The sequence below is a fragment of the Motacilla alba genome, chromosome 1, assembly GCF_015832195.1.
Source record: "Motacilla alba alba isolate MOTALB_02 chromosome 1, Motacilla_alba_V1.0_pri, whole genome shotgun sequence".
NCBI classification, from domain to species: Eukaryota; Metazoa; Chordata; class Aves; order Passeriformes; family Motacillidae; genus Motacilla; species Motacilla alba.
In genome coordinates, this window is record NC_052016.1 from 90,353,940 (window position 1) to 90,366,247 (window position 12,308).

The 12,308-nt window shown below is 39.4% G+C and overlaps 1 protein-coding gene across 4 annotated transcripts in view; it reads right to left on the reverse strand.

Moving 5' to 3' along the window:
* LOC119699729 (granulocyte-macrophage colony-stimulating factor receptor subunit alpha-like) overlaps window positions 1-11,280 on the reverse strand; it is a 30,965-nt gene extending 19,685 nt beyond the window's left edge. For 3 of the 4 annotated variants that reach the window (XR_005256512.1, XM_038133640.1, XM_038133623.1), the window contains exons 1-8: window positions 11,137-11,280; window positions 10,021-10,150; window positions 9,754-9,929; window positions 8,300-8,439; window positions 5,311-5,349; window positions 4,191-4,320; window positions 2,825-2,921; window positions 2,239-2,320 (exon numbers count right to left, since the gene is read on the reverse strand). Coding sequence is in view for 3 of the 4 variants with exons in the window: in XM_038133640.1 (XP_037989568.1) it covers window positions 2,239-2,320; window positions 2,825-2,921; window positions 4,191-4,320; window positions 5,311-5,349; window positions 8,300-8,439; window positions 9,754-9,929; window positions 10,021-10,148 (792 nt within the window). In the remaining variant the exon portion in view is untranslated. The remainder of the gene's footprint in view (window positions 1-2,238; window positions 2,321-2,824; window positions 2,922-4,190; window positions 4,321-5,310; window positions 5,350-8,299; window positions 8,440-9,753; window positions 9,930-10,020; window positions 10,151-11,136) is intronic. The other variant, XM_038133632.1, reaches the window with a different exon arrangement.
* Between the last annotated feature and the right edge of the window lie 1,028 nt (window positions 11,281-12,308).

A 12,308-nucleotide genomic window follows, 5' to 3' on the forward strand; every position in this document is an offset into this window, starting at 1 on the left:
CATCAGGGTTCTGTCTGTAACACCTTTCCTGAATCAGCAGAATATGTTATTCCTCTCCAGGAGACAACAGAAAACAAATGAGTGGTTTGTTTAGGTTCTACTTAACAAGACCCCCATGCCATCTCTTGAGTGTCTTGATGCTGTCTTTATTATGCTTTACTATTCCCTTCCTCAGGTTGAGCCACTGAATGGTTGTTCTTAGCTCCTGGCTAGGTTTTTGTGGACTGGAGCCAAACTCTGGCAATTTTGCCCAAGAGAAGAGTTGCTGTGCAAGGTTATATAAACCAGTGCAGTCTGTTACAGCCCCCCCACCACCTTTTTAGCGAGTTATTGTGAGCATTTCCACTCTGACCACTGCTGCACACTGGGAAAAATACATAGGTGGTTTAAAAGTGTATCCAGCATGAATTCAGCCTGTTTTAGAAATTTGCTTTGTTTTTCTGACCTGCTGCAAAAAGCTTCCCAGGTGAGTCTTTGACCAGAATGTAATCATTAACTGTGTCAAAGGCAATAGGTGTGCCAAGAGCTGTTTGTGTTCAGCTATGGTATAAACTGGAGAAAGTACAGCACTGGAAGGCTCCCCAGCACTGGAACATGTCCAGGAACAACTGTTCCCAGCATTAGTTCAGCCAGGATTTACAAGTAATGTCCTGAACAGCTCCTGGACGTAGTCCAGGGGTTAGCTCAGGCCAGGGCTAATTTCTAAAGGTAGTTTGCATGCGTCCACTTTATTTAGGGTTTTAAGAAAGTGTGTCTGGACTCTTATACGTAAATTGGCCCCTATGCAAGAAAATAGTCCCAGGACTGTTTAGTCTAACAATAAAACATCTAGTGCCATTAGCAAATTAGTCTAATAATCAAATAGAAATGTTCAAATATCTAGTGTAAAAATCTGAGTGAATCTCATTTTTTCTAGTTGCCCATGTGTACTTTAAGAGCTCCAAAGAAACTCCTAGTATGAACTGACCCATTTTTGACAGTAGAACAATGAAATTCAGGCATCAGAATTTAAAAAAATTATTCATCTCAATAAATTAATCGTTAATATTTTTAATATGAGACAGAAAGACAATTATTTTTCCTATATTAAAATGTAACTAAAATTTGTTGAATAAAATATTCCAATCATATTTACAAAATAGAAGATATCCAATAAGGACAACTTATCCAAACAGTTAAAATTAGTCAAAACTAAAAGCAAATACAATGGCATTTAAAAAGATTGCATATGAGGTATCATTCTCTCTTGGCTGTATCATGCTTTTATGCAAAAAAAAGAAGAAAGTAAAGAAAGCCTATATATTATTCCAGGCTTTCCACAGGGATATACAGTTGTCTAAGAAATGCACTTTCAGACTCCTCCATTTTTCTTGGTTATCTCAAGATGTCAGCAACTAATACTATATCTTCATTTTCAGACGTTATTGACTGTATTTTGCTCCCCATCAGCTGAAAGGAAAATAAAAACTTCCATCAGTTTTATACATCATGTTAGGCTAGCCTCTACTAATGAACAATTCTGAGAGTATTTCACCCGGTTTTGCTGTGTGTGACCACCAGTCTGTACTGTTGTCTTACAAAACCCTATTTTGAACTGTTTCCTGTGTCACTTTCTTTTCTTTCCTGCATGTGTAACTTGCTAGTGGGTAAGTAGGAGAGGCGTATACCTAGGGGGATTCAAGCTTGGAGGGAGGGACGTGGGGGGACACGGGGCTCAGTCACTGGGATCAGGTGGGAGTAACTTTATGGTGGTTGTAGATGAAGAGAGTGAGATGTGCTAATCTCACTGGCAAATTCAGCCCTGCTCGGCTGGGGAGCAGCAGGAGGACTGTGATGTCTAGGACCCTATTTTAGAGACTACTACTGGTGCTGATGAGGTGCTGGTAGAGGCAGCTGTGCTCGTTTTGTTTCTGGCTGCCTCACTGTGCCCTGTTACGTCATTGTCCATGTCCTTGTGTTGGGAAAGTGAACAGTCCTTCCTGCCGCCTGGATCTACCAATGGGAGCATCAGCCTGTGCACCCATGAGACTGGAATGGGAGAAACCCCGTGGTTCTGGAAGTGCACTGCATTTGACTTCCTTTAAAAAACTCTCCTGCTGATTTTCTTTTATTTTTCTTCAGAATATGGCAAAGAGGAGAGTGATCCTCTGTAATAAGTTCCTTATCATTTAAAAATTCAGACAGTAGAGTCTTGTATGTATTTCACACATTTAATATAAAAATAGAAAGAGAACATACCTCTGAATTTGTATCAGCCAGTGTAAAAAAAGCAGGTTTTGGTCCTGGGATCTGTGGAAATGCTGCCTTCCAACAGCCAGTCCTGGAAATCAAAACGTATTGAATACAAAATTAAAATTGAATAACCATAATGTGACAACACCATTGCATCTTTGAACCAGCTCTTATCTTCCTCTTCACTCTTAGAAGTGAACGGAAAAATATACATAATCTCAACACAGAATGAACATGTATCAGGAAAACATTAATAATTTAGAAGGTAATATATTAATTTCTGATTGAAGATTTACTAGTAATTAATTTCCTTCTTTCACTGAGAAAGAAATTTGTCCTGCTATGTCAGTACAAACAGTGAAAAGTGGGGGTAAAAATTTTAACAAGTTAAGAGAGCTGTATCTTCTCTGAATTACTGTATATTTCTATGCAAAGTGCATCATATAGGAGAATATATTTTTTCTTTCATTTTCTGTTTCACTTATGGGGTTTATTTTACCTATCCTACAGAGGCACCTCCACCTTATTTGTTAAAAAACTTTAGGTGTTACACACACAGAGAAAATAAAACAAATGCATAAATTAAGTTTACCTTTTGCAGAAAAAAAATGTGATGATTGTCATTAAAGGTGTTGCAACTGCTACCCCAAGTAAAATCCATGTTGAAGAAGACATAATTTCCTCATTTCCTGAAAGAGAAACATTCATAAATTAGTAGTAGTAGTAGTAGTAGTGATAGTAGTAGTGTAGTAGTAGTAATAGTACTACTACTAGTAGTAGTAATAGTAATGTGCGGAATATATAATAGAATTACAGAACATAGAACAGTTTGGGTTGGAAGTGACCTTTAGAGATCACCTAATTCCAGCCACTCTGTCAGAGGCAGGGATGCCTTCCACTAGAGCAGATTGCTTGGAGCCTGGCTTTGAACACTTTTAGGGATGAGGCATCCACAACCTCTCTGGGCAACATGTGCCAGTGCCTCATCACCCTCATAGTGAAGAATTTCTTCCTAAAATCTAACCTAAATCTACACTCTTTCCATTTAAAGCCATTCCCCCTTGAACTATAACTACAGGTCCTTGCACAAAGTTCCTCTCCATCTCTCTTGTAGCCCCTTTAGGTACTGGACAAGTGCAACAGGGTGTCTCTGGAGCCTTCTCTTTTCCAGGTGGAGCAAAGCAAGCTTTCTCAGACTGTGAGAGGTGCTCCAGCCCTATGATCCTTCTTGTGACCTTCCTCTGGCCTTGCTCCAACAAGTCAATGTTCCTCCTGTGCTCAGGACCCCAGAGGTGGCTGCAGCACTGCAGGTGGGTTCTCAGAAGAGCAGAGCACAGGGGCAGAATCCCTTCCCTGGCCCTGCTGCCCATGCTGCTTTGGATGCAGCCCAGGACATGTTTGACTTTCTGGGCTGGGAGTGCTCATTGCTGGGTCATGTCCAGCCTCTCACCCACCAACACCCCCAAGTCCTTCTTGGCAAAGCTACTGTCAATTCCTTCATCCCCAAGACTGTACTGACACCAGCAGGTGCCCTGACCCAGGAGCAGCACCTTGAACTTGGTCTTGTTGAACTTCATGCTGTGTCAGACATCTGCTGTGCTGACTGACTGTGGTAAATGTCAGACTGAAAGGCTTCACTTGGTATAAAAATGAATTCTGTCATTTATCACTTTAGCAGAAATGGCTGATGGGAAGAATTAACATTGCTTCTATTTGTCCACCCCCTGGAGTAAGCAGGAGCTCACTACAGCTGCAAAGGTGTAATTTTTAATGTTGTTTCCATGTTAGAATGTCAAGAAATCGATTAAGTATCTTCCCACTCCTCTCTGTAGTGTAGTGTGAAACAAAACGTTTGCCAATCCTTTTTATGTGTGTGTGTCCATAGGCATGTGACAGTGTGTGAGGTAGACAGGACATCCCTGGGGGAAGAGTAGCCCAGGACATGGGTTTGTTCTTACCAAACTCAACAGGTGCACTCCATTCCCCCCAGGCTGGGTTCACAAAGCAGGCACTGCCAGCTGCTCTCATCTTCAAGACGTACTTCTTTCTTGTATCTGATCTTAGAAATATGTTACTATTTCCCCCTTCCTAAGAAACACCCAAAAAACTGAGTTGCTTTTCTTTGTTCCATGCCTGTGTTGACAATATGCATGTGTCATTTACCAGTGAAACTTTTAAGAGGCTATGAAAGCACTGCTTATTAAAGAAGACTGCTGTTACAGAGGAAAAAAAATCATTATTATTATTTATATAATATATACACAAACATGTATCTCAAAAATAACCTGACACTCATGTAACTTTTTACATTTAGAAGCATTTCATCTTTTACACTATAAAAGTATAACCTGTGATTTCTTATGATATGGTTTGATTTATTGATAACTTCCCTAAGCACATAGAGAGGCAGAAAAACCTCTTTTAATTATCTCATTTTAGTACTGCTTGAACTGAGTGATTTGAGGAATAAGGTGTCTGTGCACCTTCCCCAGTCTCTGCATTATGAATTTTCAGAAAAAGCATAACTTTCCAGCCAAACCTGTAAAATAAGTAGATGACTGCAATACTCAGTGTTACCAGAATTTAATGTAATACTCTTGCTCTTGATGGCTTTTGCATAGAGGTGGGATGTGCAAGCTGCACCAATTAAAAGGAGGTGCAGCATACCTGGATGACAGCCTCCATCCCAAAAGGACTTTTGAGGTCTATGTTTTTCATAAACAAAATTGAATTCCTAGGAGATACTTTATCTTTTCTCCATAGTGAGTGATGTGTAACTTCAAAATAGGTTCCAAATATTTGAGAAGGAGAGCGGACAATATAATGAAGAATGGGAGATTTTTCAAAATACTTACAGAAAAGCAACAAAGTTCTGCCCCGATTGTATAGTAAATTACAAAAGTAAATATGCCATGATGATTCAGCAGTTTGATGTATTAATGAAATCCATAAATAAGGTTCCCATAAAGCATGGGACACTGAGCACATACTGATTTAAAGGTATTTCCATACTATTTACTTTTCACAGTTGACAATGAAATGAACATGTATTGCTGATTAAAAAACAAACAGACTCACTTGTATGGAAGTATATATGGGTTTTCCTTTAGGATTATCCTGTAAATCGAAAGAAAAAGAAAAGCAGCTAACTTTATTTTTATCATTGCTTGTTTAATGTTACAACAATAATTAATTTTTATCTGCTGTCCCATTTTCCTGCATTCTCTTTCTTATGTACTCCATGTTTTTTTTGGAAGAACTAGGGATTTGTCTAACATTTAGTATCTAATATCTAATTAATCTACAATTCCAAGTTTACATAGTAATTAATTCTGCTACGGAAAGATATTTGTTTTCCTTTTCGTCACAGTTGAGATATAAATTTTATTTCAGATTGAAACACAAAGCAAACCAGACCTAAATGAAAACTATAAGTTTATTCTTACAGACACCAGGGAAAAAAAAGAAATAATCTGTGAAATAAACCTTTTGTGTTACATCTAATATTTTAATATTACAATAAATGTCACTGTTTGTAATTGCAAATCTTATGTAAATATTACTTTGTTTTCTTTTAGATGAAGATACTTGGGACTGCCATGGATTCACAGATATTTTAGTTGTCCTCTACTACATTTTTGATAGATAGAATAAAATTTGTTCATCTTATTTGAATAGCCATAATAACTACTACATAATGCACTGACCACACACAACTAATGACTGCAGACTATATCCTCTCCATTAGACAACTAGTTAGGTATTTTTGTAATTATTTTGCAATACACCTTTTTAGAACAATACTCAATTAATCCAGACTTTTTTTTTTTTTCAATTAATTGCACACCTGCTCATGTGGCATCTGAACATGAGGCTGTTCAGCCTGGAGAAGAAAAGGCTCTGGGGAGACCTCCCAGCACCTTCCAGCACCTAAAGGGTCCTGGAGAAAGGCCGAAGAGGGATTTTTCACAAGGATATGTACTGATAGCACATGGGGGATGGTCATAAGATGAAGGAGGGTAGGTGTAGATTAGATATTAGGAAGAAATTCTTTACTGTGCTGGTGGTGAGGCACTGGCACAGACTGTCCAGAGAAGCTGTGGATGTCCCTGGAAGAGTTCAAGGCTAGGCTGGATGGCTCTCTGAGTAACTTGGTCTAGTGGAAGGTGTCCCTGCCATGGCAGGGGGATTGAATTAGATGGTCTTTGAGGTCACTTCCAACCCAAACAATTCTAAGATTTTATAAAGCAAGCTGCTGTCCAGGACACCTTCTAGTATTTGCAGTCAAGCTAAATTATGCACAGGGATCAACCCCGGACAAATGTCTGGCTAATGAACCCCTTGTTCTTCTTTATTGGTGCAGGGGTAACCTGAAAGTTTTCAATGAAGTGATTACAGAGCACTGGGGGGGATGGTGAAGGGCAAGAAGTCCAGATGGTGTCTCCTCAGGCCTTCCAGTGAGAGGGAAAGGCTTGAGTAGAATTGCAGTCATCCAGCAGGTCAAGACCTGGCTGAATAGCTGCTGTCACAGGCAGGGCTTTGCCTTCTATGGCCTTGGGATCCTTTTTGAGAAAGAGGGGCTACTGGGCAGGAATGGGATACATCTCTCCAAGGAGGGTGATTGCATCCTTGCAAACAGGTTTGAGCAACTGGGCCTTCTACTGTGTACAAAGGAGTTCCTTGTATGCACAGAGCTCTGCCTTGGGATAAATAATGAACCAGTAAGAGAACTTGTGTGTAGGCATCAGGGGACAGATCAGCAGAGTTGTCAGTGATAAAGCAATAAATTTGGTGGAAGAAATTTTTATGGGTAAATATTCCAAAAATATGATTATAGCTGCATCTGATAAGAGCCAAAGGAGCCTACACTGATCAATTGCTGGAATAATTGCTGTACCTTGACATAATGAGCTTGGTGAAAACTGCTAATGATGATGAAAAATAGCTAGAAAATTCAGACGAAGTATGAATTGACTATTCTGTATAAAAAATGTATACTATATATAAATATAACAATATATTAAAAGTTATTAAAAAGTATATATTGCTTTACTGCAATATATTTTATTCCAATGTCAGGCAGAGTTTTCAATAATGTTTCTTTGTTACAAGAGCCAAGTGATTCAGAGACATAATGCTGTTGCACAGCAGTTAGTCTTGCAAAAAGTCTTGTCTGTGAAATAGTAAGCCCAACGCAGACTAAGAAATTCCAAATTCCAGAATGCCTTCAATCAGCCACTAAGTAGGGGCCAAATCTGGTTGTAGTTCCAGAAGATTTTTCCTTTGTAGTCTCTGTCTGCCACCCTGTGGCCTTTTGGTGCTGCTCTGCCGCAGTGGTTTACATCTACCCTTGCAGCAGAGCACAGCAATCCCAGTCTCTCCCTGTTGCTGCCAAAAGACTTGTTAAGCCAAGGTCACCCAACCACTAACCTGTCCTAAATCACGCTGCCTTTCTGCTTTCTCTCACATTTATTTTCCTTTTGTTTATCATTATAAATCTTCATCTTTTGGACCAACAGGTGTGATGCATATATCTGGGTAAGCATTTAATACATGGAGAAATTTCATTCATTTCTATTAACTCAAAATTGTTGAGTAAACGCACATTTCTCTTTTCACTCTTTAAAGCCCAGCTCTGACCTTCCACAGAGATCCAGTTTCCACTGGAAATACTTCAATTCAGGGCAACTCCAGCAATTTTTAGTGAAAGAAATTCCTTTTCTAAGTGCTGTCACAGACAAAGCTGTGATGTGTTTGAATCTTGACTAACAATGCTATTCCTCTAGGACTATCCCAGACATCCAGTGTATCTCCAGCAGTGTCTTACTCAAGGAGACAGGGATTAAAAAACCAATAACAATGGGGCAGTATGGCAGAGCAGGATTTGGTATGGACCTGACAATTGTGGTCACAAAGGAATAAGGTGCTATGTATGGGGAAGGCTACATCATAGAAGAGAGACTTATTTACTTTTCACTCGTGTATTGGTAAATGCAAATATATTAATTATTAAGTGTAAGTGAAGACATTCTTACCTTATACTTTATCTAAGTGAAGACATTCTTACCTTATACTTTATGTTAATTTCATATTTGAAGCACATGTCTTTGTTAGAATGACTTATTTGAGGTCGCTGCCATTGAGTTACACAATCATTTTTAATTTCATCACAGCTGACTGTGATATTTGATGGAGGCATGAGCTTTTCTGAAATGACATAACCAAGAATTCAAAAAATTAAAATCACTTGATCTCTTTTTTATTTGATGAAAGAGAGTGAAATTGCAAGTAAAACCTCTATGAACAAAGATACTTGTTTATATCTTCTTTTCCTAGGACCTATTAGAAATATTTTAAAGACCAAAGTTTTCTAAATCATGTACACAGGATCACAGAAAAAAAGAAAAGGGACTAGAACATGAAACATGATATAGGAGCATACAAAGAAACAATCCCCTCCATTTATTTTTCTAGAGGAGTAAGGTAAAATACTGTCTTCTTTTTAAGAAAATTTATTACTGTGGATGCACTAGCTGCTGCTATCCCCAAAGTAAGAAATTTAAAGATTTTTTTTTTCTCTAAGCTTCCTCATGATGTTTCTGTGACATGGTTTTGCATTCAATCTGTTGTGAACTATGCAAATTATTCCCTCCTTGCAAAAGAAATAGCCATAAAAATTTTAAGAAAGAGAATCCATTTCTAATAGTTTAGCAAACTTCTTCATGTATCACCCCTTACTTCACAGATATGAGCAGAAGTATGAGGACCTTTATATTTTGATCATTGCCAATGACTTGATTATTGGAACGGCAGAAAACAGTGACAAAATGGAAGAAAGTTTAATATGAGCTAGAATACTACCTTACATCAGCCTTTAGGGACAGGCCTGACCTGTTTGTGATGGGCTACTTGGTCAAAGAACAATCTTGTTTTATCTGCCACGAGTGACATTACAGCTCAGTTTCTTCTTATAGAACAAAACCTTTCCTGTTCAATCTTTTAGCACAATACCAGAACCAGTGTGACATTTCCAGTGAGACTTTGCTACAGAAACAGTAACTGCACAGGATGCTTTCAAGTACAGCACCACATGCCTAAGGTATGTTGCGCATGTCTTAATTCATTTACTCCATGTCATCCCCACTGGCAAATAAAAGCAGAAATCAGTGCTCAGATAAACTCCTAAAAATCTTGACTGTCTTCTATTGAGAGGTGTTTGGCCATCACTAAACGGGCAGCAGGGGAGAGTACAGTTTTTTAAGTCTTGTGGCCATTGCTTGAGAAAAACCTAAAACTCATAAGGGTAAATTGCTAAAAAACCTGAGACAGAATGCAGCTGTGAGTTTTTCTGTTTAATTCCCCTCTTTGTCTTTTGCTTGGGGAATAGGTTTTCTTGAGGATGCCACAGTCTCTTACTCTCAAATCTATGTGAGACAGGGTACATGGTTCATTCTCAGGGATAAATGCCCTAGTATTTTCATAAAATAATTAAAATAAAGCTGAAATGAATTACTGACTTACCAATTTTATACAGGTCAATGTACTCATCATAGAACTGGATCAGGGAGTCTTTGCTAGACCCATTCACCAGGAAGTAAGCTTTTTCAATCCCTATGCTCACGTTTTGGAAGATACAGCCCACATTTCTGCAATTTTCATCCTTAATGTAATGCTCACATTCCATCTCCTCTTCATCTCTGCACACAGCAAAGTATTTCAGTTAAACATGAGCGCTGTGATGTGTTGAATGAGAATTCAGACTTCCCTGTCTCAAGCAGACCTACTTACCTTGACTTCTGCCAGTAGAGAAAATACTGTGTGTCTGCTGGAGCATCCCTTCCTGCCTGCCAAGTGCAGTTCATGAGGAAGATGTTATAAATCACACAGGAGAAGTTTTCAATGGCTGACCCCTTCATGCCTGCAAACACAGGAATATCCATGATGAGGAAAAATCATGTGACTCCTCCAAGCTGGAGGATCTTGGCACACACTTAGGTATGTTAGACTCCAGCTAGTCTAACATTGCTTGATTTGAATGGAATGACTTGGTTTGAAAGGAATGACTTATTTAATTTTTTTTTCTAACACTGAAAGGTATTTGCCCCAATAGATTCAATGAAGAATTTTTTCATGGATAAATACCCCAAATGTGATCCTAGCTGAAACAAAACAACGTGTGTGGAAAAAAGAGCTGGTGATCTTAGGAGCACTGCAAAAACTTTATGGACATACATTGGATGGCTGCTGTTTTAAGGTCTAAAGATTGTTTTTCTATCTGCTGTATACAAAGTTATGGGTGAATAGATGTCAGGCAGTTGGGTAAATAGCTGCAAGCAGAAAATATCAAAATAGGTCACAGTACTATCCATCAACTCAAGTTACCCAATGCTGAATGTGGTAATTTTGCTGAGAGTGTTAGTTCATGTGCTTTCAAGGATGTAGATCAGCTACAAGGAAGAAAACCTTTACTGTGAGGGCAGGTTACCCAGAGAAGCTTGGATGCACCATCCTTGGAAGTATTCAAGGCGGGGTTTGCTGGGGCATTGAGCCACCAGGTGTTCTGGAACACATCCCTGAAGGGGGTGGAAGTGATTTTCAAGGCCCTCTCCAACCCAAATCGTTCTGTGAACATGATTCTATGACTGAAGAACAGCCTCTCACTTCTAAAAAATCAGTATCAAACCCAGTAAAATATCAAAATTGTGTCTAGAATCTTTCTTAGCATGCAGCAGGTACTTTATTTGTAAAAAAAAAAACCTTCATTTAGCTTAGTCCCCTATATTCCTCTGACAGCTTTTTAGATTTTGTCTCGGACATCCAGACACTCCTCCAGTCCTGGACTTCCTAGAGGCTCAGTAAATACCTCAGCAAACAAAACAGTTGGAAAGAAAAAGACACACCTACCTTTTTATTTCAAAATGTCTTTACCTCGTTTATCTTTCTATTATAATCTTCAGGTTCAGAGGAGATGGAAAGACTATATTTTAAAAGGCTGTATAACTATAAATAGGGCTGTCTCCCTTGCTCCTTGTGTTTTGGGGAACCATCTTAGCATCGGAAGTGTTGCAGAATAAATGTTCATCACTTCCCCCCTGATTCATAGCAAATTTTGTAATTACCCAACTCAGGATTTCTTACAACGTGAACAAGAAGTTAGCTGGTTAAATTTCCCCTTTTGTTGCACCAGAGTATGGTGGTGGTTCGGGAATCCAGAAAGTGCTTGAATTTACTTTTACAGGTATTTCTCTCTAGCTCTAAACAATACTGAGAAGTACAAAGCATCTCTCCATACAAACCATCTCTGGAGGACGGAAAATGGGGGTTCTCCACGGAGGCATCAGGGTGAGGCCTGGCAATCCCAGCCCACCCCACCTCCAGCCCAGATCAGGGCAGCTGTGGACCCAGGGCAGCCCCAACCCTGACCACCAGGCACATCCTGGGGGACTGGGATGGGCCGTGGGCCTGAGGGTGGGCCCAGCTTGGCAGGGGCCATGTCCAGGCAGGGCAGGACTGTGGGAACCTGGAGGATGGCTCTGCTGTGGTACCACTGGGCAGGGGCTGATGGATCCAGGGGGCTGATGGGGGGTCCTGGGCTCTGGGCATGGCGGGGGAAGCTCCAGGGACTGGGCAGGGATAACCAGGTCTGTGGAAGTTCCTAGGGAAATGACAAGGTAAACTGTAAATGTTTTTTAACCAGATGGAAAAAAGGGATTTCAAATCTTGGATATGATGTCTCCAGATAAGATATATCACTACTACAAAGTTTGATGTGCGTTTGTCCTCATTTCATTTCTCTCAATGTGAAAATAGCCAAACTACAAACTGCCACTAAAATAGAAAAAAATTGCAGGTAGTAAGCATCCAACTACAAACAGCCACTCCAGGCCCTGTTGTTGGACATTTATTACCTTCTTGGGTCACGGTCGTGCATTTTCTAAATAAGAGAGTTATTATAACCAGTATAAAACATCAAAAGCTCCTTTATACCCTGAAAGGCTTTGTTTCACAGAAGGCAATGTAATTTGCTTAATATGGAGATTTAAAATCCATATAAAGTAATTTCATTTCTTCTTGCA